This window comes from Rhamphochromis sp. 'chilingali', assembly GCF_963969265.1.
Source record: "Rhamphochromis sp. 'chilingali' genome assembly, chromosome: 19".
NCBI classification, from domain to species: domain Eukaryota; kingdom Metazoa; phylum Chordata; class Actinopteri; order Cichliformes; family Cichlidae; genus Rhamphochromis; species Rhamphochromis sp. 'chilingali'.
In genome coordinates, this window is record NC_137946.1 from 34809976 (window position 1) to 34837134 (window position 27159).

At 46.8% G+C, this 27159-nt stretch overlaps 3 protein-coding genes across 3 annotated transcripts; 1 reads left to right on the forward strand and 2 right to left on the reverse strand.

Moving 5' to 3' along the window:
- Positions 1-1180: 1180 nt before the first annotated feature.
- Positions 1181-5300, reverse strand: LOC308386602 (deoxycytidine kinase 2-like). Its single transcript, XM_080866259.1, has 8 exons — positions 5086-5300; positions 3843-3961; positions 3686-3769; positions 3488-3597; positions 3063-3210; positions 2825-2940; positions 2646-2745; positions 1181-1545 (listed from the first exon to the last, which is right to left on the reverse strand). The coding sequence occupies exons 1-8, from the start codon at positions 5192-5194 to the stop codon at positions 1519-1521; spliced, it is 813 nt and encodes a 270-aa protein (XP_080722385.1). The 5' UTR covers positions 5195-5300; the 3' UTR covers positions 1181-1518.
- Positions 5301-10973: 5673 nt separating this feature from the next.
- On the forward strand, positions 10974-12528 carry pfdn1 (prefoldin subunit 1). Its single transcript, XM_080866260.1, has 4 exons — positions 10974-11132; positions 11470-11636; positions 11723-11807; positions 12352-12528. Exons 1-4 carry the CDS (start codon positions 11100-11102, stop codon positions 12433-12435), a joined length of 369 nt encoding a protein of 122 aa, XP_080722386.1. The 5' UTR covers positions 10974-11099; the 3' UTR covers positions 12436-12528.
- A 5198-nt stretch (positions 12529-17726) lies between these two features.
- ttc1 (tetratricopeptide repeat domain 1) lies at positions 17727-27159 on the reverse strand. Its single transcript, XM_080866258.1, has 8 exons — positions 27074-27159; positions 26216-26682; positions 26073-26133; positions 25302-25414; positions 24751-24787; positions 24512-24660; positions 19043-19097; positions 17727-18660 (listed from the first exon to the last, which is right to left on the reverse strand). The coding sequence occupies exons 2-8, from the start codon at positions 26666-26668 to the stop codon at positions 18524-18526; spliced, it is 1005 nt and encodes a 334-aa protein (XP_080722384.1). The 5' UTR covers positions 26669-26682; positions 27074-27159; the 3' UTR covers positions 17727-18523.

Here is a 27159-nt window from a genome sequence, read left to right on the forward strand (position 1 = left end):
CTTTAATGTTGGTTTATAATGGAGCACTGTGACAAAAAAATAATTTCCCCCAGGGATCAATAAAGTATTCTGATTCTGAAAAGCCTTAAAATGAAACCGTCAGTATGCCACACCAGACTCCATTTAAAAACTGTCTGATTTTAGATTTTATTCAAGCTCAAACTGCTCCTTCCCGTCAGTCTTAGTTCACATTCAGGCTCTGATCAAACAGACCAGACTCCATTTAAAATCTGTCTGATTTTAGACTTTGAATTGAAAATAAACTGAATTGTTCAGTTCATGTTTGGCTGTTTCTTTCTGTGACAAAGTTTCTCTTTGGAAATACAAAATGTCTCAAACATGAAACTGTTTCTACCGAGTTTCTACTGATCAACAAATCAACCAACCAATCATAAATCAGTCTGTGAGCTACGGGACAAAAGAAATGTTTAGTGAACATCCCAGTCTGTGTATAGGTCATTAGTGAATCTGCCTTGTTCACGATGACTCGACATTGTTCCCGTCACGCTTCGCCGTCTCTCAGTTGATCATTACCGACCTCTGTAATCATCCATCACACTCAGTCTGAGTAACCCTCAGAGGTCAAACATACGTGTTCAGGTTGGTTTCCAGCAAAGAGCCCTACTTTGACACCGTCACAGGTTTATCTGTGGCACGGCCTTTAAAGGAGTGTCCATAGTGCCATCCTGTGCCTGTACAAAACATGACGTCACCTGGTTGGCGCTAACTAACGACTGAACCAATAACTGAGAGGTAAATAAGAACTGTAGAGGCTCGTCGTTGTGTCTCTCTGATGCTGTCGGCGGTTTCTCGCTGTGGCGAGCTGCAGTGAAACACGTGAATCCACTCATTAGCTGTGATGTTCGGGTCTGTAGACTGAATGAATCAGTGTGGAGGGGAGCCTGTTTGAGTCAGGTGGCCCGCTGGTTAACCTGACTACACTGTCACGTCCTTTACCGCCACAAGACAGCGCTAAACATGCTCCAATAACTAGTTAGTTATTTCTTAAATCCAGCTTCACAGAGTTAAACCTCTGAGCTGTGAGCGAGCCTGAACACACACACACACACACACACACACACACACACACACACACACACACACACACACACACACACACACACACACACACACACACACACACACGTTGGACTTTGGTCTTTAAAAAAAACTAGGCGTGCTCATTCAGTTTGACTTTATTCACACAGAAACCAGAACACCAACGGTCCCTGAAGGCATCGTGGTGGCTTCAACAACACCTCATTGTCAGGACAAACAGGAATGATCAGACTGAAGGATAAATATGAAGCTAAGAGCAAGTAAATATATCATGGACACACACACACACACACACACACACACACACACACACACACACACACACACACACACACACACACACTACAAAAATATAAAAACAAGTTAAAGAAACAAAACAACAACAAAAGAACAAACACATCAGTCTTCCAATCAGACGCGCCACCACTTCTCCCAGCACCTCTCATTGGTGGATGAGCTTCACAGTGTGGTGAGAAACTCTCTGACCTGCAGACAAAAATTAAGTCCTGTTACCAGATTACAAAAGCCTTTCAAAATAAAACCACCAGGTGAAAGTTAAATGAGAATTAAATACAAGCACAGAAAGATGGAAGCAGCACATACATGAACAAACAGCCAAACATGGAAGAATCTGACATATTTTACTGTCACTTCAAAGTATACAAACTTTTGCGCAGGTCAGAGTTTACACAGTTTATTCAGTTACTCTCAGGAACGATGTTCAAAAACAGATTAAACACATGTTAGGCGTGTTGCTTTATATAAACAGGCACACGTCAGAATATAAAATGCAGCAAAGACTGAGATTTCTATTAAGAATTAAGATACTGATTGTTAAAAACCCCAATAAAAGCTTGACGGTCTTTCCTCTCGTGGCGATCGTTGGGTCTGCGCTTCAGCAGGCCCGCTAGTTCAGAGACGCATCACCCCCCACTGTTTCCTAGCCAACTTCCAAGAAACAGCCTTCCCTGCAGCCTTTTATTCAGTGAATGCAAGCACCACCCATTGTAACACCCACAAATGGTTAAAATCACCGCATGCGTCTGTGTGTGTGTCTTCTTGCCACACAATATATGCTCACAACTGTTAACCACATTTCCTGGTTATCCAAAGGCCATCTCCCCACACCCGTATATGGCTTAACATTAATGGTTCACCATATGCAAACATAGGCGAGCCCCTAAATGGCCGGGAGTGGACATCCTTCACAAGATAAGGAAACCAGAATCTCACATGAAACCTGCCTGTAGTTAAACAGCTACAGCTGATTACCTCCTCCAGCATCATAGATGTGTCGGACGAACAGAAGAATATCTAACCACGCAGTTTAAGGCACGGTTTACACATTTAAGTGCAACAATGGCAACATTTAACAATTTACCCTGACAGTGACGGTACTCCTGACAAACAGAGTCACTCGTTATACAGACGAGGAGTCAATGACTTCTACATAAAAGCAAACAAGAAGTGGTTCACTGGTTGTTTGTAACCAAGAGAAGAAACAGAGCGGTTTGGGACGTGTATGAAAAACAAATAAAACCACCATCATCAGAAGGAAAACCTTCAAAATAAAAGCTCAGACTGACCTTGTCGATGATGGCTTCCTGTTTGATGCGGTCGTTCTTGAAGTCGTCGTTGACGTCCAGGACGAGAACAGGAAGTTCGCTCAAATAATCAAAGTCCAACCTTAATGCAAACACAGGTTAAAAAGGCGCTCCTGAACGCACCGCTGAGGCTCTGAGCACGCTCAGTGGCATATAGTTACCTGAGGTTCCTGTGGTAGAGCCAGGCTTCATGTTTGAAGTGCAGCTGCTCAAGGTACTCCAGAGGAATTTCCTGCTCTTCTTGCCGGCCGCGATGAAGCAGCCGCTGCATGCAGCGCTGAAAAATACACACACAAACACGGCACCTGAAGGCAACCGAAGGAAGGAGAGCCCATCACAGAGGGCGATGCGTTTACCCTGAGGTGGCAGGACTCTCCAGGTTCTCCTGTACGTCTTTACCTGTGGCGGGGCTCTGAGGTAGATGATGGCGTCGAGAGCGATGTCGGACTCAAACTGGTTCAGTAACCAGGTGTGCCAGTCCTGATACACACTCCACTCCGTCTCCGACAGGTCGCCACTCTCAAACAGGTTTGACGCAAACACGTACCTGTACACACAGGAGTTACATGTCTCACACCTGTGTCTGTGTTAAATGCGTGCGAGTTACCTGTCAGGTGATCAATGGTCATGAGAATTTACATAATTAAGATTAAGGAACTGACCTCCCAGCCCATTGTTCCCTCAGTGGGCTGGTTTCAGTCATTATGTTTATAAGATTGAAACCTGCAGTCAGCTGAGACTGAAGACGTCACCTGATGATGATGATGAAACGCTACGTGCAGATGAACAGAAGCAACCTTTTGGAGACCTGTCAGGTAAGTTACCTGTCGGAGTAGACGGAGCGCTCGTAGAACTGGACGGGGTTTTCTGCCTGCTGAAGTTTGATTGATGGCGACTGAAGCTGAGCTCGAACTCTGCTCAGACACGCGTAGCTCTGCACACAGGTGAGACTCACTTGAGACAGGTACACATAGTCTGACACACAGTGCTGCTATGGTAGGGGATGGAGCCAGGTGTGTTACCTGGAAGGTGTAGGACCAGCGGCTGGGTTTATCGTACAGCATCTGCAGCAGGTTTCCTCCACTCTTTTGAGATGAGCTCAGCTCCTGCAGGTAAACAAGCAGGTAAACAAGCAAGTAAACACAGACTTTAGAGAATGTGTGCTGCATTCAGGCTCACCAGGTAAACGTCATCGCTGTCATTCTGCACGTTGCACCACTTGCCAATGGGTTCAGGGATGACCTCCCAGTCCTCTGATGCTGCCTGAAGGAGGCGCACAAATGTCGACTTTCCTGCAGCTGGAGGCACACGGGTGAGACACACGGGTGAGACACAGAAATGTGACAGATCTCTGGTCCTGCCTGATTGGAGGAATCACACCTGTTCAGGTAACCCTGACATGACATGAGCTACTGATGCTCCACACACTAATACAGGAAATCAGCATTAATGCTGATGCCGTAGGACTTCCTGTGTGGGTGGGGCTTAAGAAAAGGACCGAAACAGCTGACTTTTGCAGGAAGTCATGTGACCGCAGGATCAAGTAAAATCATGGCAACCATGAGCAGCTGATTCAACCTCTGATTGTCTCTGATTGTCTCTGCTCACACTCCTCACGCTGTCACCTGACCCCAACCTCAGTGACGAGGTCACGTCCTCGCTCTGGAGATCAAAACTCTGACCTGAGACTGAAGAAGTCACCTGGATGAGTGACAGAACGTTTCTCCACAAAACGCTGCGTCCAGATGAACAGAATCAACCTTTGGAGGTCTGACCTCGACTTGCAAACCTCCATCAGTCTGGCTCACCTGAGCCCCGCCCACAGACTCCACATGACCAGCGTTCACCTTCAAACACCTAAAGGAGCAAGCTCCACCTATTTAACACCCAAATTTAAACCTCCGCCTTCTAACCCCAGCAGCACAGCTCCATTAAAAACTGCTGATTATTGATCACAAACAGCTGATTTTCAAAGACAAACAGCTTATAATTGAGTTCAAACAGCTGATGATCAATCGATTATCGTAAGAAATCACTCGGTTGATGGAAACGTCCAGATGATTACTGACTGTTGACAGCAAATTTTGACTATAAACAGCTGGTTATTGAACACAGGGCTGAGTATTGACTACAAACAATTGATTTGCGATATAAACAGCAATTGACCATGGACAGCTAACTGTGACTAGAAACAGCTATTTATCGATCACAAACAGCTGATTATTGATGATAAGCGGGCGGTTTTGGCGCCACTTGTTTCCGTGAAGGCGGGAGGCTCACGGACTTACAGACCCGGGCCTGAGAGCTCGTTAACCGGCGGTCCGGGTCGGTCCCCCGGCTCCGTTTGCCCCGGTCGGTCCGGGTCAGTCGAGGTCCGTGAGCGTCCAGCCGGTCCGGGGGGCGCGCGCCCCGGTGAGCTCACCTATGTTTCCTTCGATGGAGATCTTCTTCTCCTTCCTTTGACGGGAAAAGCTGCCGTTCAGCGGCGGGCTGCGGGGAGGGGGGCACGGCCTCTTCGGGGGGGTCGCCATGTTCACGGATCGATCGCTGATTATCGATTATTGCTCGCTGCTGTTTTGAAACCCACTGACCGGCGCGCGAGATGCTGCTCAAATTAAACTCCGCGCGCATACAGACTTCCGTTTCCGGGGGCGGAGTCACGCATGAGCAGAGGAGGAGTGCAGACTTCCTTCAGTTTCCTTCATGTCCAACATCACACCTGCCTCACTCCACCTGCCTGGCTCTACCTTCTGTTACCTGTGTTCACAGCAGCCTTTCATCTCATCCACAGAGGAGAGAAACACAGTGGGTGGAAACAGTAGCGGTTTTTGAGCGGGGGATTCTCTGGCTGGCTGGAGCAGCATCTAATCACCAACCCGCAAAATAAAAACAAACCAACAAACACGAAAACACCAGACATCATGATACAGACTTATAATTTGCACCGATGTTTTTTCGAAATTTTATACGCGAAAAGTGAGCGCGAGAGCCCTCGGTGCGCCTGCTCGCTGCTGAAGTCAAAGTAAACTTTATTGTCATCTCCGCTACAGACAGTCCAGCATATAGAGACGAGACGACGAGGCTGCAGCTACAGCAGTGCAAGTAAACAAACAATAAATATAAGAAGAGTAAGAGAATAAATATACCCTTGAGGACCAGGAGTAAAGGATCAATAACAATTCAAAATCTATGATTTACAGTTTGATGATTTAACCCTTTAAGACCTACCATAGAACCAAGTCTGCCAGAGCTTACTTTATATTTTTACATGGTGTAGTAGCATTTCAAGTTGCTATACATCAATACAACCGTTATAGCCCAAATTTTAATAATATGTCTGCATTAAGTCCATAGTAATTACATAAATTGCAAAAATGTGCAATAAACTACAAGAAAATTTAAAATCTTTTTTTTTTTACATATATTTCTACTTAGAGAAATTCAAGAGGCTTATCCCTGAAAACTTTAAATAGAAAAACATTGAAAAAATAAAACTTCAAGTAAAACACAAGCACTTCTGTTAAATTATTGCAGAGTGTCCACATTGTAATTCAACAAAATATCAGTGAACTATTTGGCACTGTCTCCAGCTTTCAGAATAATAATTAACACTTCTGTTTGGAATAAAGTAAATAAAAATTAGGTTTCAGAATGAAATAAACAATGGACACAGAATGTCCATATTGTTTGTTTGTTAATTTATTTCAAACATGTAAACAATATACAGGTACATTTAGTATGTGGAGTATGTGGCAGGGACTAAACACGATCACAGACTTTAGAGGGAAAACCAGCACACCGCAGACCACGGCCTCTCTGTGTGAGGAACGTATTCTACGCTAGATTCGACACAGCGAACACCATGAGACCGGACAGTGTGCGCACCGCGGATGACGTCAGTGCGCACACTGTGTCTGAGGAGGATGTGCGGAGGTGCTTCAGGAAGGTGAACGCACGCAAAGCTACTGGTCCGGACGGGATTCCCGGCCGCGTCCTCAAGTCATGCGCGGCTCAGCTGGCTGGAGTGTTCACGCACATCTTCAACCTTTCCCTCTCTCTGTCTGTAGTCCCAGCCTGCTTCAAAATGGCCACCGTCGTCCCTGTACCCAAATCCTCCACCATCTCCTCATTGAACGACTGGCGACCTGTAGCCCTGACCCCCATCGTAAGCAAATGCTTCGAGAAGCTGGTCAGGGACTTCATCTGCTCTGCACCACCCGACTCACTGGACCCTCTACAGTTTGCATACCGCCACAACAGGTCCACTGATGATGCCATAGCCCTGACACTACACACTGCCCTGTCACACCTGGAGAAGAGAGACACGTATGTGAGAATGCTGTTTGTAGATTACAGCTCAGCATTCAATAACATCGTTCCCTCGAAGCTGGACAGGAAACTGCAGGATCTAGGACTGAGCAGCTCCCTCTGCAGCTGGATCCTTAGCTTCCTGTCTGACAGACGCCAGGTGGTCAGACTGGGCAGCATCACCTCATCCCCCATCACACTGAACACTGGTGCTCCACAGGGGTGTGTACTGAGCCCTCTCCTGTACTCACTCTACACCTACGACTGCACAGCCACTAACAGCTCCAACATCATTGTGAAGTTTGCGGACGACACTACAGTGGTGGGTCTTATCACCAACGGTGATGAGACGGCTTACAGGGAGGAGGTCAGCGCCCTGACCCACTGGTGTCAAGACAACCATCTCACCCTCAACGTCGCAAAGACAAAGGAGTTGATAGTGGACTTCCGGAGGTGCAGAGAAGTACACACCCCCATCACCATCAACGGCGCTGCTGTGGAGAGAGTGAGCAGCTTCCGGTTCCTTGGAGTACACCTGGCTGAGGATCTTACGTGGTCAGTACACACAAACAAAACAGTGAAGAAGGCGCAGCAGCGCCTCTTCTTTCTCAGGAGACTGAAAAGATTCGGCATGAGCCCCCGCATCCTCAGGACCTTCTATCACTGTGCCATTGAGAGCATCCTCACTGGATGCATCACCACCTGGTATGGCAACAGCACCGCCTACAACTGCAAAGCTCTCCAGCGAGTAGTGCGGTGCTCTGAACGGATAATTGGAGGTGAGCTTCCCTCCCTCCAAGACATCTACAGGAAGCGGTGCCTGAGGAAAGCGGGGAGGATCATCAAGGACTCCAGTCACCCCAGCCATAAACTGTTCAGACTGCTTCCATCAGGAAGGAGGTTCTGCAGCATCTGGTCCCGTACCAGCAGACTGAGAGACAGCTTCTTCCACCAGGCCATCAGACTGCTGAACACGTCATAGACACCTCAGCTTCACTACTGGAACTTTAACATTATGCACTCCACACTGTATATAAATGCCACTTGTTTTGCACATATTCAACTCTGTATATTTTTATATATTTTATTTATTGTTGACTCTATTTAATTTGTAAAATATGTGTACACACACACACACACACACACGTAGAAAAACATTTAGTATACACATCCAGAAATTATTATTATTTTTTTTGCATATACTATTATATATTGTACATATATTTATTAGTTTCAGATTTAGCCATTCGTATATTTTGCCTGTTTATGTTATTGTATTTTGCACAACTCTGTTGCTTGTGAAGCTCGCACACAAGAATTTCACTCGAATGTGCTGTACCAAAGTACCTGCACATGTGATGTGACAATAAAAGTGATTTGATTTGAGTAAAGAAAATAAGAGAGAGAAAGTTATACTATACAAAAGTCAATGCATTTCAATATCGCTGCTGTTCTGATTCGTTTACACGTTGAAAGGAAGTGGGAAGAAGTACACACCGATTTAATCCCATAAGTTATCAGTTAATATTTAGTTGCGGTGCGTTGGTGGTTCTTTGTGTCCGGGGATGGGCGTCCGGGTACACACCGGCTCACTCCTTGGCGGCCGCTTATCGGGGCCTGGAGCCTGGGGCTCGCTCGGGCCACTTCGGAGGTGGGGTGCCCCCGGCCTCTCGGCCTGGGGCTCGGTCACTCAGGCACGGCTGGCTGCCGGCGGAGCTCACGGGCGCGTCACTGCAACCCCCCCTGGCTTCTGCTCCGTGGCTGCTGAGTGAGCCCTCATCTGGGACTCTCCTCAGCTCTTTCTGGGACAGTGGCGCAGCTGCCCCTCTGTTGGTCTTCCTTGGTCTCTTGTGTTCTGGGGGCCTCTGGATGTCTGGAGTTTTGATCTCCTCCATACCTGCTTCATGCCCTGGAGGACGGGGCTGTGGCCCCCCCACACCCTCTAGCAGATCATTACATGAAGGAACCTTTTAAAAACAAGCGCGTCCATGCTCACAGGTGTACACACGGGTGATCACACCCACAAACTACACCCTTTTTGGCTCCTACCTCAAAGCACACTGTGTTCTGTTGATCTTATGTGCTGCACAATAATGTTTAATATTTAGTATTTACTGTCATATTCCCATATATCATTGTGATGTTGTTTATTCTATTACTCTTGTTCTCTTCTGCTTGTTTTCTTTTTCTTTCTCAGCAGGTGATCCAGGTGATCGATATATGTGTTTTTTTTTCTGCCCATTCTGTTGGTTTTTGTTTTTTGCCCTTCTCCCCCGTCCCTCTTCTCAGCTGTTTCTCTTTCCCTCTAAAAGAAGAAGAAAAAAAAATATTTAGTTGCTTCCTCATTGATATAATCTGTAATAAAAATAGTGAACAACTATATACTATAATATCACATCATGACATTTTTAAAATAGAGATTCACTTAATTTCAATATTTTCCTTTTCTTTATAGTTCGAGAAGATCATATTTTTATAACTCTTTTTGAACTGTTCTATGTTTTGACGTTGCTTTCATTCCATATTCAGACTGTTCCACAGTTTCACTCCATGCACAGAAACACAAAAGCTTTTCCTTTTAGTACGAACCTTCCCTGTTGTGAAGTGACAAAAAGCCCTTAAATTATAGCTTCCTTCTTTCAACAAGAAAAAACGTACTCTGAATATTACCTGCCAGTTCCTTATTTTTTTCTTTGATTAGAATTTGTGCTGTTTGGAATTTTACTAGATTGGCGATTTTCAATATTTCAGTGCAAAAATAGTGAGTTTGTACGATCCTGTAACCTGCACTGTGGATGATTCGAACTGCTTTTTTTTTGAAGAGTACAAAGTGAGTGTAATGTGGTTTTATAGTTGTTGCCCCAGACATCTGCACAATAGCTTAAGTAAGGTGAAACCAGTGAACAGTAGAGAACATGAAGGGATGTTTGTCTAATACCTGCTTTGCCTTGTTTAGTGTTGCAATGCTTCGTGATACGTTGGAATGAATATATCTTACGTGAGCTCCCAGTTAAGTTTTTCATCTGTTATTACCCCCAGAAATTTATTTTCACTGACTCTTTCAATATCAACACCATTTATTTGAATCTCAGCATTTGTATTTAAACTACTATTTCCAAATAACATAAGTTTAGATTTATTCAAATTTAATGATAATTTGTTTTTATCAAGCCAGAACTTCACTTTACTTATTTCATATCCTCCAATAAATTCTGCAGATCATCACCAGAGCAGAAGATGTTTGTATCATCAGCAAAGAGAACCACTTTTAATACTTTGGACACTTTACAGATGTTGCTAATGTACAAGTTGAAGAATTTTGGACCCAAAACTGACCCTTGGGGTACACCACAAGCAATGTGCATACATAAGGAGCAACCACCATATAATTTCACAAACTGCTTCCTGTCACCTAAATAACTCCGGGCCCAATCTAGAGCGACCCCTCTGACACCATAACGTTCCAGATTTCTTATTAATATATCAGGATCTATAGAGTCAAATGCCTTCGTCAAGTCTCTGAATAACCCAGCCACATGTTGCTTTTTGTCTGTAGTATTTGTGATGTATTCTATTGAATCTAATAGTGCCGATGATGTTGGTCTGCTCGATCTGAATCCGTACTGACTCTCGCATCCCCCGGGTGGTTTTCACACAGCTGAATAAACGTCAAACAGAAAACTGATTAAACAGAAGTGTGAGATGGTCGAGTTTACTCCAGTGTCCTGTTATATTTTAGACAGCAAGGAGCAGACGGCCGAGTTTATTAAACTCCACCGAGACAGCGGTGACGCAGATCTGAAGGCTGGACCGTCTTATTTCACAGCCTCGCACTTCCGGCCTTCTCGGTCTTTGGAGGACCCGGCCCACGTAGACCGCGAAGGCCGGGGTCCTCCGAAAGACGTTTTGGGACACAGCTAATAAGAATCAGAATACTTTATTGATCGCTGGGGGAAATTATTTTTTGTTACAGTGCTCCATTATAAGCAAACATTAACAAGACAGACACTCCAGTCCAGCAGGTGGCGGTAGTGCACTTGACGCTCTACGCCCATAAAAAGATAAAGGAAGAAGAAGAAGGCTCTCACGCATGCGCAGTGTGTCCTCAGAGTCGGGAGCAGAAAGAAGATGGCGGCGCCCGTAGATCTGGAGCTGAAAAAGGTAGGAGCTCCTTACCTGTGTGTGTGACTAGCGCGGCTGTTTCACACGTGGTCGAGTGTTTTTTTCCACAGTTTCCGATTTAAACTGCCTACGACCTCGTCTGTGTCCGCGGGACACCGAGACCGTCACGCTCGTGACTTTAACACAGCTGCGCTCAGGCCTTGTGTCGTCACCGTGAGGTAGTTAGAGCCCCTAATGTCATACTGACGCAGCGGAATCGTGTGCGAGTGGGTTGTGGGTCTCTGGTGAGACGCCGTGACGTAGGGCTAAAGGGGGCGGGTACTTCACAGTGGGCAGGCTCTGTTACCATGGGGACTAACCCAGGTGCGCTCCGCAGGCCTTCTCCGAGCTGCAGGTGAAGATGATTGACACGCAGCAGAAAGTCAAGATGGCCGATCTGCAGATCGATCAGCTGACGCGCGTTCAGAAGCACGCCAAACTGACGCACGCCGAGATCGCCACGCTGCCCGACAACACGCGACTCTATGAGGGTGTGGGGCGCATGTGAGTCACCTACCTTCAACCTTAACACACCTGAACGTCACGCAGGTGTCAGCCAATCACATTGGTTCAATCATGATGTGTTTCAGGTTCATCCTGCAGTCCAAGGAGGAGATCAACAACCTGCTGACAGACAAACAGAAGACGGCTGACGAGAAGATCAAAGAGTTGGAGGTGCGCATGCACACGCCTCTTCTCATTGGCTAACTACTGATTGACATCACGCGTGTGGGCGTGTTCTGCGTGGGGTTAGGGAAACCTAGTCTTGTTAGGAGAGACGGCATCCATCCCACTTTGGTTGGAGCAGCTCTCAAAATAGGACTATCCAGAGTTGGGACCTGTTTCACCTTAAACTTACTGAACACGGTTGTCAGAAGGGAGTTTTTCCTTCTCACTGTTGCCAGGTGCTTATAGAGGGGCCCTTGGCAACAATCTCAACTATCATGTGACCCCCCTCACACACACACAGAGGGTCACATGATAGTTGGGGTTAGAGTCTTTACTTTAAAAATGAAACACGTTGATGTAACTGTTGTTGTGATTTACACAAAAAAAGGAATGAATTGTCCTGCAGTCTGATTTCAGGAGGTTGGAACAGCGTTGGTGTGCGACACACACACACACACACACACACACACACACACACACACACACACACACACACACACACACACACAGAGCTAAGCACTGACAGTATGTTTGTGCTTGTGATTTCCAGCAGAGGAAGGTGTACCTTGAACGCAGCGTGAAGGAAGCTGAGGACAACATAAGAGAGATGCTGCTGTCCAGGAGAGCCCACTGACCATCATCATCACACACACACTATAATTACACTGTAATACACACACACACGCTGTTTCCCGTGTGAGTTTTCCACAATAAAAACTTGAAGACGCTCTGCCTGCTGGTGGGTTTTTTTAGTCTGTGATTTAAATCTTTACTTTGAATTTGATGATGATGAAGAGGAAGACAACCCTGTTCTCAGTGGGTGATCTGATGATTAAAACCAGCAGACGATCATGTGACTGTATGGAACTACGTTTGCCCAAAGGAGGCGGGGTCATAATGTGATCGGTCACTTTGAATCCATTGAAACAGAAGGATTCAAAGAGCTGACCTGAGGTCTGTGCCCTGAGGTCGATCAGGACATGAAGCAATTATATTAAGCAATTATAACTTACCAGATATTTAAAGCTGCATGTCTAACACATGCTTAACACACATGTGTAACTGCACCATGAGTGGATGCAGCGCTAAGCACAGGCCCTGTATTTCTCTGGTTTTATGATGTTCTCAGTGTTCAGGTGATAAATCAGCACATAACTGAGCAGCAGCAGAAATAACAGCTGCAGGTAAACAGCAGCGACCTGATTCATTTGGTCAGAGATTCATCCGAACAGTGAAGATCCTCTGAACGTCGAAGGTCAAAGGTGTTACGAAATCAGTTTTACCCCGGTTCTTTTATTCGTCGAAAGTTGTCATTTCACAAAACCTTTATTCATCTTCATTTAAGCATGTACTTCTAGAAGGGAAGACGAGGCCGGTGTGTCCCTCTGCAAAAAATCTTCACTGCTTTGTCTGTGAAACACAGTTTTGTAGGGGCAACCCCATCATAAAACCCCCCACGGTGTGCTGCAAACTCTGTGTCTATGTGCACGAGCACATGAATGCCTACATGTGCGCGTTCCCACGTGTCCCATGTGAGTGCTCGTGTGTGACTGTGTGCGCATACCTGTGTGTATGTGTGTGCACATGAGTGAGTGTGCGTGTGGATGTGTGTGCGTGACAGTTAAAACACTGTGGGTGTAGGTGACTCCCTAGGTCATAAAACCCATCTCCCTTCCAGACCAGTTATCCAGTTACAAATGTTGAGACCCCCACCCAAACATCCTCTGGGGAATTTCCACTCAGCATTAACGCCTCTCTGTTTTACTTTCACAGTTCAAGTGGGGGAGGGGTCTCCTACAATCTACTCCTAAGTTCACGACACAGTGAGGCCTTTATTATATTAAGGGCAGTGTCAATGTCTCTACAATAGTTCTACATTCTATGTTAACACATTTCTAAACTCTAAAATCAGCTAAACACTCCTACAAAGGTCAGATAAGCTGCCGGTGTAAGATGAAGCTGAAAGAAACGCACATTTACCTGGACAGGTGAGTGACATCAGAGCCCCGACTGCATGAAACTTTCTGAGAGCCAGCCCACTTGTTCATGTACGTGTCACCTGTGTATCCTCGGACTGTGACGCCCACCCAGCCCACATCCTGGGCTTTCCACTTATGTCATGTGACCAGTTTACCACCTCCTTTCAATCAAAACCGCCGACACACCAACAAGAGGAGAGGTTAGCAAAATACTCCCCCTCTACTACTATTGTTACCATAGTAACTACATGTAGTGGTGTTTATTACATGGTTATTACCTGTGAAATTGTCTTTCTTTGAATGTGAGCTGCAGCGGACACCAGGACAGGTTCAGTGCTGCTGTTGGAGTACAAAGGTGAAGCAGAGGGTTTTGTACACCGCAGCAGAGGGAGGTTCAGACTGGATGAAGAGGAGGAGTAACGCCTGGTCTAGGAGAACACGACGAAGAGGAGGAAGACACAGGACTACCTGACGAGGAGATTGACTCGGGCAGGGCGGTGCTCGGTGGGCCAGCACGAACTGTGTGCATCATTTAGTTCCAGGATAACGTATCCAGCGTAGTATCACATTAGATTACTGTGTTGAGAGTATCCGGTACTTCAGTACTCGTGTGAGCCTGAAGTCCGAGAACACTGGAGTCCGATTAAGCACATGGATGATAAACTGAAGGTTTGGCAGCTGCTCCTCAGACCCCGCTGTCAACAACAAACACCACCTGCCAACACAAAGGTTTTCTTTGCCACGTCAGTACATGTGGTTGCCTCCACTGACCAGAATTATCAGCAGGACAACGATGGTAGGTTAGCAGGCAAAACCTCCTTGCCTACAAGTCTCTGCCCCCACTGCTGCTAATGGTCTGGGGCTGGATTGTCTGTGGAGTGACCAGAGACTGGTGCTGCAGTCGACTTGTGATTGGTTGGATCGGTTCCCACAGGAACTCACATAAGCTTTGATCTATATTTCACAGCCATCGATCTCAGAGTCTTCTAACAACTGGAACCACAGTGAAGGACCAAGTGTCACAGCCAATGAGGCGCCAGGAGAGGAGCATCAGTGATGGTGGAAGAACTACGTCTGTTCAGCTAAATATACAGGTTAATATCGTCCTGGTAGCAAACAGCAGAAAACAAGAATAATGAAGATTTTTGTTTTTTCATCTAATTAAAGGTTTTTAATGACACCCTAACACGGGTGGGGAACTCCAGGCCTCGAGGGCCGGTGTCCTGCAGGTTTTAGATGTGTCCTTGATCCAACACAGCTGATTTAAATGGATAAATGACCTCCTCAACATGTCTTGAAGTTCTCCAGAGGCCTGGTAATGTGATTCAGGTGTGTTGACCCAGGGTGAGATCTAAAACCTGCAGGACACCGACCCTCGAGGTCTGGAGTTCCCCACCTCTGCTCTAAAGCTGTAAAGTGGTCCAGTTTGATTTTCTAAATTCAGCTGTAATTTCAAACCAAAGTTGTCCTTTTGTTGTTGTCCACTATAGTCCTGTGTGTTTAAAAAATACATTATAAGTAGTTTTTAGGCTCAAAAAGAAATTACACACAAAAAAAGTGGAAGGTACTCTTCTTCTTTGGTTTCCAGGAGCTAATACCGCTGTTAGAGGCGGGGCTTAATGTCAGACAGGAAGTCACCTGCTGTCAGGATAATTAAGTCTAATCAGGTTATTGTGTCACAAACAGCTGATCCATCAGAGCGCTGACACTGAGGTCAGCGAGTGCTCTGTACCTGTCTTCATGACCTCAGTCTGTGGCCACGCCCCTCTGCAGGACATGTATAGGAATTTCTTTTATTTATGTATTAATCACATTACTTTATTGTATGATACCTTGGTGCCACTGGATTTTAGCATGTCTCACACTCATGCAGTTAGACAAATGGTGGGGGTGTAGTAAGGAAGTTGGTGGGAGCAGACGACTCCACAGGAAGAATCTTTTGTGTCTTCGAGGACTCTGGGAGGTAGCAAGGGAGTGTGAACCTTAAGGTGTGAAACAGCTGTGTACTGCATTTTGTTCCTGGAGAAGGCATTTAACTGAGGTCAAAGGAGCTTGCAAAGAAGGAGCCAGAGTTTCGGGTGAGCTCATTGTGAAACCTGGCCCCACCTTATCATGCGAATTCCTGAGGTCAGATGGCCCAGGATGTGAGTGGGCGTTAAGGCGTCTGGGAAGGATCTCAAAACTGGATTATAGATGGCAGAGAGTTGGTGTCGTAAACCCCCGCCTCTGTTCAAAGATGGTCGCTCACAGTGGACATAGATGGCTTCTTTCACTCCTCTCAAACCATCTGTCCTCTCTGTCCAAAATGTGAACATTGGCATCCTCGAAAGAGTGACCTTTGACCTTTAGATGCAGATGGACTGCTGAGTCTTGTCCTGTGGAGGTGTGGATTATTGACCGCCTTACATATCACCGCCTTTACCCAGGGGATGCCATACCCTGCATTTACGGACTTCCTAAAATCCACAAGGAAGCTGTCCCACTCAGACCCATAGTCAGTAGCATAAACTCAGCCACTTATAACATTGCTAAACACCTTGCTACCATCCTTGCTCCTCTCGTGGGGAACACCCCACACCACATCAAGAACTCCACTGACTTCACCGACAAGGTCCAGAAACTTACCCTGGATCCAGATGAAACCATGGTGTCCTTTGATGTAGTCTCTCTCTTCACTTGCATACCCACCACGGAGGCCGTGGAGACTATCAGAAAACGACTACAAGAAGACAGCTCGTTGGAAGACAGGACCAACTTCAACCCCGATCAGACCTGCACACTGTTAGACCTCTGCCTCACCACTACATATTCAAATACAACGAAGGCTTCTACAGACAAAAACATGGCTGTGCCATGGGCTCCCCCGTGTCACCTATTGTAGCCAACCTTTACATGGAGGAAGTGGAAAGGAAGGCTCTTGGCTCTTTCAAAGGAAGAGTACCCAGCCACTGGTACAGATATGTGGACGACACCTGGGTCAAAATCAAGACACAAGAAGTGGAATCCTTCACTGCGCACATTAACGCTGTGGATAAAAACATCAAGTTCACCAGGGAAGACACAAAGGACGACTGTTTGCCTTTCCTGGACTGCGCCGTGCACATTGAAGAGAACGGCAACCTCAACATCGAAGTTTACCGGAAGCCCACACACACGGACCAGTACCTCCTCTTTGACTCCCATCACCCTCTGGAACACAAACTTGGAGTAATCAGGACCCTACACCACCGGGCACAACATGTTCCCTCTAAGCCTGAAGGGAAAAAGAAGGAACACACACATGTAAAGGAAGCACTCAAAACCTGCGGCTATCCTAAATGGGCGTTCTTAAAGTCAGCAAAGAGGCACAGAAAAGAAGACCAGACACCAGCGAGGGAGGATAAGAAGGACAGACGCAACAACATTGTCATCCCCTATGTAGCCGGTGTATCAGAGGAACTCAGGAGAGTTTTCTCCAAGCATGACATCCCAGTGTATTTCAGACCCAGCAACACACTCAGACACAAACTGGTTCACCCGAAAGACAAAACGCCAAAACACAGACTTAACAATGTGGTGTATGCTGTACAGTGCAGCGAGGAATGCTCAGACCTCTACATTGGAGAGACCAAACAGCCACTTCACAAGCACATGGCACAACACAGAAGAGCCACCTCCACAGGACAAGACTCAGCAGTCCATCTGCATCTAAAGGTCAAAGGTCACTCTTTCGAGCATTTTTGGACAGAGAGGACAGATGGTTTGAAAGAGGAGTGAAAGAAGCCATCTATGTCCACTGTGAGTGACCATCTTTGAACAGAGGCGGGGGTTTACGACACCAACTCTCTGCCATCTATAATCCAGTTTTGAGATCCTTCCCAGACGCCTTAACGCCCACTCACATCCTGGGCCATCTGACCTCAGGAATTCACATGATAGGGTGGGGCCAGGTTTCACAATGAACACACCCGAAACTCTGGCTGATTGGGACCCATGCCCAGTTTCCCACCTTGGCTCAGGCGATTAGAGGATCATCAGGGGGTCCTTTTGTCCCTCTGTGGGGGGAAACTCCCACTAGGTTTATATCTGGACTCTCCACCATTTGACCTTAGAACTGAAGAAGCCTCTCGGATGAGAGGTGAAACGTCTTCAAGCAACTTAAAGAAGTCCAGACGCTTTTCTTTGCAAGCTCCTTTGACTACGATGACCTGGATGACTGAGAACCTTCACAGACGCATTTAACTGAGAGCCATGCTAGGCTCAGAGAGACTCTGCTGACCTGCCCTGCGGTCATGCAGGGACTTCATCAAGCTTGTTTTTTTCTGTTCTTTGTGTTTGATTAAAGAATGTTAGCTACTGCTCACTGCTCGTCTGCAGGCTTTATTTAAACGGAAAACTTCCACAACAGACAACAGCCTGTCTGCTTACTTTATTAATAAAGACTCACAGCTGGAACTGCTTCAGCACAGAGGAGGGCCTAATCCAGCTCAACACCGTCAGAGGTAACTGCGGTGACGCATAGAAGCTCCAAGTTAAGAGTTTCATCAGAGCAGCTTAAATCAGACAGAAAATGAATGGAGTCTGGTTGGAACAGATTACCTTTCAGAGGTTTTTTATTCCTCTTCATTAAGAGTCAATCACCAATCAATAACCAGTCCGTACTGGCTTCTTCATGATCAGTAACTAAACTGATCAGCAGACAGGTGAACCGCTGCTCTGTGGTGTGATGTCACAGCTGTGAGCAACGACATCACTGTGACATCATCACCTGTTGTTGTTGTTGGGGTTCTGGATGAAGTTGATGGAGTAGGCGCCGCTGGCGGCGTCCTGGTTCACCTGGAAGTTGTTGGTGGAGAGTCCGAACGGCCGCAGGACCATGTTACCTAGGTCCTTCAGCTTACCTGTGGGTCAGAGGTCACAGAGATCACAGCTCCATTGTATGTCTAATGTATGGCTTTTATTGTGAAAGGACTCCAGGCCCTGAGCTATCAGGCTGCAGGCTTTTATTGTTTAAGTCGCATCTCTGTAATGTGAACAATCAGAGCCAACAGCTGATCAGAGTTCATGTCTGATCTGTGTGTGCCTTTAAAATCATGTGGATTGATCATGTGATTTCATTTCAGTCTTGTCACCGATTGGCTCCTCTCACCTGTCACAGGTGATGTTATGGCTGAAAAACACTGTCTCCACCTGAACAGGTACCAAGCTGCATGTCGCACCGACAGGTACGTACCAGACAATCATGGATGATTGATTAATGGTGTGTTCAGGTGCAATACGTACTAAGCATCTCCTCCTTCAGCTTCTCGTTCCTCTCCTGGATCTGTAGAGGCAGCCTCTGATAGAGACACACAGGTGGACACAGGGTGGGAGACACAGGTGGAGGGAGAGAGAGAGAGAGGTCAGCTGTGTAAGTCTGTTTTTCGTCCCTTTCACGCCTCCTTAGCGCTGACCCCTGACCTCAGAGGGGGCTGAACCTGAATAAGCACAGGAGGCCCTGGTAAACCCTACTGGTCGCTCTGCACGCCACTGTGACACCATCAGACTGGCACAGGAAGCTGCTGTAGTCGCCACGTTAGACGGAGGAGAAGAAGAAGTCAGAACTAGAAGCAAAGTTTGAAGATCTGAGACACTGTCGAGTGTTTGTTTCAACGATTTTTCCACAGACTGCTGCAGCAGCTCTGACCGTGTAGGAAACGAGGAGGCGTTTCTCTTTTACTGGCTGAGGTGTTTTTGCAGGAGGTGGCGCAGAGCCATTGCAGGGGGGGTCGTGGTATGAATGAAAACAAAACAAAACAAACAAACAAAACAATGTTTGGACGCAGCGAGCATAATGAACATTGTTTTGATGGGGCTCCCACACAAACACAAAGCAGAGGATGAAGCATCACCAGATATGCTTCCAAACCAGCTTCCTTCCAGGCCAAAGACTAGAACGTGTGATGAAGCATATCTCGCTTTAATACAGATTTTACTTGCTGTCAAATCTTGTTTATTTTGGGTTGTTTTGTTTTGACCCGTTGTTTTCTGTCTGTCACTGACAGTAAACTGCAATGAAGTTTGAAAACAAAATATGTGCGTGTGATAGGAGGATGTGTTTGTGCGGGGGGCCTAGCAAAAAAAGTTTGGGAACCACTGTTTTACTGAGTGAGGAAGCTCTGAGAGTTGTGACTGTCTTTAACAGGGACGGATCAGAGGTCATGCACGGTGATGTAAACATGCCAGACTCAAGTAAAAGTGACCAGGTGCGCCTGCAGCCCCAGCGGATACACTCATCAAATAAACTGTGTTTGAGACGTGTAGCAGCTGCTTCAGTTTAACCAAAAGGCATTTCCAGTGGAAACTGGCCGACGTATCCCCACCATAACCATGTATAATATCCACAAAACTTAAAAAGCAAAGTCGAACTAAAACGTACTAAAAATGTCCTCTGTACCTCAAGATGGCGCTGGTGTACGTGGCTGCTCGTCTGTCGCTGTCAGTTTTGTTTGTTTTTATATTGCTCCTGTCGTGTGTTACTCAAGAAATCGGGTCATTACTGGTGTACGATCGCCAATCGCTTCTGAACCTCCGAAGTTCTGGACAAAATACAGCTCCATTTTCTAACGGAGGTCAGAATTCATGGTGTCCGCTGCTGTCACATATCCCAACTTGCCTATGCCGTGCTGTCATGCTACCTCCCCGGCGAAGCGTCGGGGTAGGCGCAGTGGTCGGCTGGTCAAACTCAAGATCTCTTTGGTGCACCATCTCACTACCGTCAAAGATTATTTCCTGGAGTTTTTGTGCACCGACGTTTCCTGGACCCCGTGGGTTCCTGCCTCATCCCTGTGGTCTGCCAGGATGATGCGCCGCTCCTCCGTGACCCCTGTCCTCCTCGGCTCAACGTGCGCCGGGCGAACCTCGACAATCTGAGGCCGCTGTGTCGGACTCCCTGTGCCGCTGGGGCTTTTACCTCATCCCCGGCGCCTGTCAGGATTGGGCTGGTAAACGCCAGATCACTCGTGAACAAATCTTTTATTCTGAATGAGTCCGTCATCTCCTGGAAATTGGACTTCATGTGTGTCACGGAGACTTGGCTTAACACTGGTGAGTCCAGTATTTTATCCGAACTTTTACCAGCGGGTTGTTCCTATTTTAACACACCAAGGACATCAGGGAGAGGAGGAGGTACGGCGGTTGTTTTTAAAAAGGATTTTAAATGTAAACAGTGTGTTTTACAGCCCTCGTCTTCCAGTTCTGAGCTCACGTGTTTTGAAGTTCTAACTCTGTGCTCTTTGCTGTTATTTATCGTCCCCCTAAATACAATAAGAATTTCATTAATGACTTTTCAGAATTTCTAGCTGGGATTCTGCCCAACTATGATCATGTTCTTATTGTGGGAGATTTTAATATCCATGTCTGCTGCCCTGACAAACCTCTGGTGAAGGAGTTTTTAAGCCTCATTGACTCTTTTAATCTGGTCCAGCCCGTACCTGGTCCCACACATGAACATGGACACACACTAGACCTGGTCTTGTCACACAGTCTACCTGTGTCTAATGTGGAAGTGACTGACACTGCCTTCTCTGACCATATGGCTGTATTATTTGATGTTGTGTTTTCACGTACTACAGCTCAAACCGGTGCTCCTGTTCGCCGCTGTCAGATTATTAACCCTTCCACTGCTGCCCAGTTCTCCTCTGCTTTTAACCAGCTGTCTATCCCCGCCGATCGTACTCCCTTGGACACAGAGAACCTCAGCTCCTGGTTTCAATCTTCTTGCCTAACCATTCTGGACTCTGTGGCACCATTAAAAACCAGGAAGCCCAAGGCTAAAACCGATCCTTGGTTTAATGACGCCACTCGGGCTGTGAGGAGGGAGTGTCGTAGAGCTGAACGCAGATGGAAGAGGGACAAACTGCAGGTGTCTCTGCAAATCCTAAAGGACTGCTGGCGCCTCTATCAGGATACGGTCAAGGAGGCTAAAAGAAAATACTTCTCTAAGATCATTTCCTCCAACAGTCACAATCCACGTGTTATTTAACTCTACTGACTCAGTCTTAAATGCTCCACAAAGTGGCTGCTTGGAGGCCTCTCATAAACTAATGATTTTATGTGTTTTTCATTGAGAAGGTTGCAGCCACGCGGGCACTCATGAGTCCGACCCCTCTGTCTCGATCCCTTGCTCTGCTGTTTTTAACCAGTTTGAGCCTGTGACTCTTTCTTATTTAGAGGATGTGGTCGGCCACCTGGTTCCCCAAATGATCCTGTCCCACCACAATTTTTTAAGGAGATTTTTCCTAGCATAGGCCAGGCTGTTCTTACTGTTATAAACAGCAGTTTAATATCTGGTGTAGCCCCTGCTCATTTTAAGCATGCAGTAGTACAACCCTTGCTTAAGAAACCTGCCCTGGACCACACTGTGTTGGCTAACTACAGGCCTCTCTCCAAGTTGTCTTTTATGTCTAAAATCTTAGAGAAAATTGTACACTGCCAATTGATGTTTTTTTTAAAGGAGAATGGTGTCCTAGAGGTCTTCCAATCAGGTTTTAAAAACTTTCATAGCACGGAGTCAGCACTCTTAAAGGATTTTAATGATATCTTCCTTACCTGTGACTCTGGTAATCATGATGTTCTTGTCCTCCTTGACCTAACAGCTGCCTTTGACACTGTAGACCACCGCATTTTACTGACTCGCTTGCACCATCTTGCAGACATTCGTGGTACTGCTTTGAAATGGTTTAGGTCTTATCTTTCTGACAGAACTATTAGTGTTAACTTTTCTCAATTTTAGGGCCTCTACTTTTTTCATTATATTTACAGCCCCTGGGAACCATCCTCAGAAGGCATGGAATATCCTTCCACTGCTATTAAGCCACTTCTAGCATCTCTAGAAGACATTAAATCTTGGATGTCCCTAAACTTTCTAAGATGTAATTCAAGCAAAACTGAGGTGATTCTGTTTGGTCCTAGTGGACCTTGTGAACCCTCCGCTATTGATTTGGGACCCCTGGCAGAGTATTTTAAATCTGTTGTTACTAACCTGGGTTTTAAGATGGACAGTGATTTTAAATTAGACAGTCAAATTAGGGCTATTGTCAAGTCCAGTTTTTATCATTTAAGGCGTTTGGCAAAGAGAAGACCTATTTTATCCAGGCTGCATTTTGAAACAGTAATCCATGCTTTTATTCCATCTCGTTTGGCTTACTGTAATGTGCTGTATTTTGGAGTTAGTCAGCGTCTTCTCTCTCGTCTGCAGCTGGTCCAAAATTCTGCTGCACGACTTTTAACCAGAACTCGTAAAAGAGAGCAAATAACTTCCATCCTGGCTTCACTCCATTGGCTGCCTGTATATCTTAGAGTTCATTTTAAAATTCTCATGTTTGTTTTTAAATGCTTAAACTAGGGCTGCCCAATCCCAGTCCTCGAGAGCTACTATCCTGCAGCTTTTAGATGCATCCCTACTCCAACACAGCTGAATCAAATGGTTTGATTACCTCTTCAGCATGCCATCATGTTTGGCAAAGGCCTGATAACAAGCCATTCATTTGATTCGGGTGTGTGGGAACAAGGATGCATCTAAAAGCTGCAGGACGGTAGCTCTCGAGGACCGGGATTGGGCACCCCTGGCTTAAACGGTCTTTCCCCAACTTACCTCTCTGAGCTTCTTCGTCCTTACCTACCCCCCAGGTCTGCTCCTGGAGGTACCCAGGTCCAAGAGGAAGCTCAGAGGGGGCGGGGCCTTCTCTGCCCCAGCACATTAGAGAGGCCCCCTCACTGTCCACTTTTAATGTAAAACCCGTTTTTACTTCTTGGCTTATGACACAGTCAGACCCTGATTTTATTGATTTAATTCTTATGTGATGATTTTATTGTTTTAAACGTTTTTATATTGTCATCCGATATATATCGTTATATCGAACAGCCCTACGGACTCGCGTACTTGAGAATTGAGAAAGGGCCATTGTACCGGTATTACCGTGAACTGTATAATATAGCCCAGTCCTAGCAGGGAGGCAGTTTATGTAAGGTGTGGTTACAGGGGGCGGGAGCCTGCAGTACAGGGAAGGCGATGTGACGCCATACATACGTACACATTTCTTTCTAAACACGACTGAATCCACAGAGGAACATCCTCACAAAAACAAGCTGAGTTAGACAATGACTGATGGTGTCAAACAGATGGTGCAGGTGATTCCAGCTGTTCTCCCTCACAGCAGGTGTTTGATTTCACTTCCTGACAGCGCCCACATCGTCTGAGGCCTGCCCAGAGTCTGTGTGTTCTCCAAGCATCAAACCGGGGACCCTTCACATGTAAGAGTTAAGCTGTTAATCACCACAGGAAGTCTATAAGATCTGCACCAACACGAGCGCTCTTCTTCTACAGAGAAGTAACCTCAGCAGGGCTCTGAGAACACTCTGACCTGGCGCCGTCATGAACACACTACAGCAGTTACCATGGTGACCTGCCTACACGACAGACAAACTGCATCAGCCCACAGACATCCTTAGTTTGAGAACTTTCAGTGAATTTACATTCATCATGATTTCACCTACAGAGTACTCCATCAGCCGGTCATCTCTTTAACGGGTTCACTTCCTGTTTCTAAAACTCCGCTAACTGGCATCACAATTTAAAGACTGATAAATTATACAAATGAAATGGAGATTTCATGTAAACTCCAGCTTCTTTGGCTTTTAGCCCACATTTTAGGTTTTAACATTGAACAGAGCTTGCCTGGTTCTGCTTTGTCCCACAGTCAGTGAACTCACCATGGCCGCCTGCCTGGCAGCAACATTATTTGGGTCTCGTTCCAGAACCTTCTGGTAGTCCTCCAGAGCCTCGTCCAGCTTTTCTGTCTGCTCGTAAAGCTCCGCCCTCCTCAGCAGCGCCCGCAGGTAGTCAGGATCCAGCGCTATTGCTATGGGAACCACAAAGCCAATCAGTCAGTACAATGAATAATTATTACACAGCCGCTGCTACCCAGGAGGGGTGTGATGTCATCGCTCACCTCTGCTGCAGTCTGAGATCGCCTGCTCCTTCAGATCCTGACAGAGACACACACTGTAAGCACGCCGCTAACCTGTTAGCACGCAGCTAATGGCATTACTGATAACTGATCATTGCTAACATGCAGTGTTTTGCACGTTTCAAACTTTTGCTCTCATTGGTCGATCAGGAGGAAACGCCCACCTGCTGCAGCACGAACCTGGTGACTCGAGCAAACTGCAGTCGCAACATTAAATGTCCAGCGGCCTAATTTGGGGCTGTGTGATGCCCACGCACAGGGCATCACACAGGAAGTGACACAGGAAGTAGAAAACGTTAGGGGGGTACCCAAGTTTCAGAGGGAAACGAGCGATGTTTACAGCGTGTGGACGCTTCCTCCTGATTGGATGAGGTGTATCTGTGTGCAGAGCCACAAAAGGACTAACCAACACAAAGCTGTGTTAGAGGTGAAGCAGGTACTCATAGAACCAGACTTCTGTCACACCGACGGCTCTACATCCTTCATGTTAGCAACGATACTGGCATAGAGCTAGCGTGTTTATAGCATGTTACCAGGTGCAGCCTTGCGGCGGCTCTGTTGGAGAACAGCACAGCTCGCTCTCTGCTGAAACAGACGGGGCACACAGACAGCGCATCCGTGTAGTTTCGCCCCGCCTCCGCCCAGTCTGTGGGAACAACAAGCAAATGTTACACACAGAGCCCAGAGCAGGTCACCACGGTAACAGATCAACATGTATGACATCACCATTTCTGAAGACGGCTCAGTTTCCTGATGAGCAACAGTAATAAATAATATTGATTGCTCCAGCAGGTCAGACTGAAAGTGATCATGTGATCAAGTCTCTGTCATTCAGCTGCAAACACAGAGCACACACCTGAACACGTGTTCATCCAATCACATTCATTCACCCTAATCTGATTTCACGTCTCCTTCATCAGGCCGTGGGAGAGGAATCTTTCACGTTTCCATGGATACAGGTTAAAGTCTCACAGTGCAGGTGGCAGTGCTGAGCATGCTCAGACACAAAATCATTCACGGCAATCAAAATTTATTTTCCCGCCACAGATCACCAGATTCTGCTGGTCTGAGTCAGAGGTCGTTCAGGGTCAGAGGTCACACAGACTCTCACCTGTGGTTTAGGCGGCTCTCAGGGTTCGTGTTTGTGTGAGATGAGTCACATGATCCATACTGCCCTTTTTAAATGGGTCAGAAGCAGCCAGCCCCGCCCCTTTCATTTGACCGTGTACGGGAAACCCTGATAGTGTGACCTCTGACCCCTTGCAGTATGCAGGAGCTCCACAGTGCTGATCTCACAGACTCACCTCCCCTCTTAAAGTGGGCGTTTCCCGCCTCCTTCAGACTGATGCTCTGCTGCCGTCGACTCTGAAAAAGAAGAACTCTGATTTACCACCGTGTGCCGACACCTAAATGTCTCTCAATGCAGGTACTGGTCAGCAGGTATTACCTCCTTCTCCTCCTCGGTCAGCTCCTTTTCCACCTCCCTCAGGTAATCATCATCAAACTCTACGGCTGGGCTCACCTCCTCCTTCAGCTCCGTGTCAGAGTCATGCAGGGAGTCTCCATCTTGTTGCTCCTTCACCTCCTCCTCTTCCTTCACCCCGTCTACCCCCTCCTCCCCCTGCTCCACATCCTCTGTCTCCAGTGGAGCTTTCACCTCCTTCTCGTCCTCCTCTTCCTTCAGTCTGTCTCCCCGCTCCTCTCCCCGGTGTCCTTCTGCTGCCTCCCTCTCTGTGTCTCCTCGTTCAGTCTGTGTGTGTTTAAAATGAACGTCCTGCTGGCTCTCCTCTCCTCCTGCAGTGGGGTCAGGAGGCTCCAGCGTGTCCGGACAGTCATAGAAGTCCTCCTCGTGCTCCTCCTCCTCGGCCCTGCTGTGTCTCTGTATGCCTCCTCCGCTCATTCTGAAACTCTGAGCTAAAATAAAAATTTAACAAACTGATTAGAGGCCTGACCTTTGACGTCACACAGAGCCAGTGTTAGCCAGCTAGCTGCACTGAGCTAACAGCTTCAGTTCCTGCTGAGCCTCACTCTTCTTCTGTGGCGATCAGCTGATCAGCTATTGAAGGATCGGCGCGATTCGCGTCTGCGTCACTTCCTGTTGATCAGCCGGTATCGATCACTGGTCAGGTTTCTGTTTGTTTACTAAGGAGCTACATGCTAACAGCTAAGCTAACGGTCAGCTGGGACTCTACACGCACGTGTCAGTCGTAACTATGTCACGGCTCTGCCTGACGTCATCGAGGTGACAGTCCGTTGCATATCGATAACCACAGAAACGTTAAAATCAGCTGCTTTTCGGTCTCACCTGTAAACACCGGTGAATCTGCGCGACCACGCTCACTGACGTCATTTCCTATACGAGGAACGCTTCCGTTTCCTATTTAAAGTGTC

Bases quoted from the DNA above. Each gene is read 5' to 3' on its own strand.
- LOC308386602 (XM_080866259.1), bottom strand. From the start codon at position 5,194: ATGGCGACCCCCCCGAAGAGGCCGTGCCCCCCTCCCCGCAGCCCGCCG. The intron at 3,598-3,685 runs GTAACACACCTG...ACCTGTGTGCAG, and splicing joins GCTGGTCCTACACCTTCCAG to AGCTACGCGTGTCTGAGCAG. The intron at 2,746-2,824 runs GTAACTATATGC...GTTTGCATTAAG, and splicing joins CTCTACCACAGGAACCTCAG to GTTGGACTTTGATTATTTGA.
- pfdn1 (XM_080866260.1), top strand. From the start codon at position 11,100: ATGGCGGCGCCCGTAGATCTGGAGCTGAAAAAG. The intron at 11,133-11,469 runs GTAGGAGCTCCT...TGCGCTCCGCAG, and splicing joins TAGATCTGGAGCTGAAAAAG to GCCTTCTCCGAGCTGCAGGT. The intron at 11,808-12,351 runs GTGCGCATGCAC...TGTGATTTCCAG, and splicing joins AGAAGATCAAAGAGTTGGAG to CAGAGGAAGGTGTACCTTGA.
- ttc1 (XM_080866258.1), bottom strand. From the start codon at position 26,668: ATGAGCGGAGGAGGCATACAGAGACACAGCAGGGCCGAGGAGGAGGAG. The intron at 26,134-26,215 runs GTAATACCTGCT...CTTCTTTTTCAG, and splicing joins TGACCGAGGAGGAGAAGGAG to AGTCGACGGCAGCAGAGCAT. The intron at 24,661-24,750 runs GTGAGCGATGAC...TGGTTCCCATAG, and splicing joins GATCTCAGACTGCAGCAGAG to CAATAGCGCTGGATCCTGAC.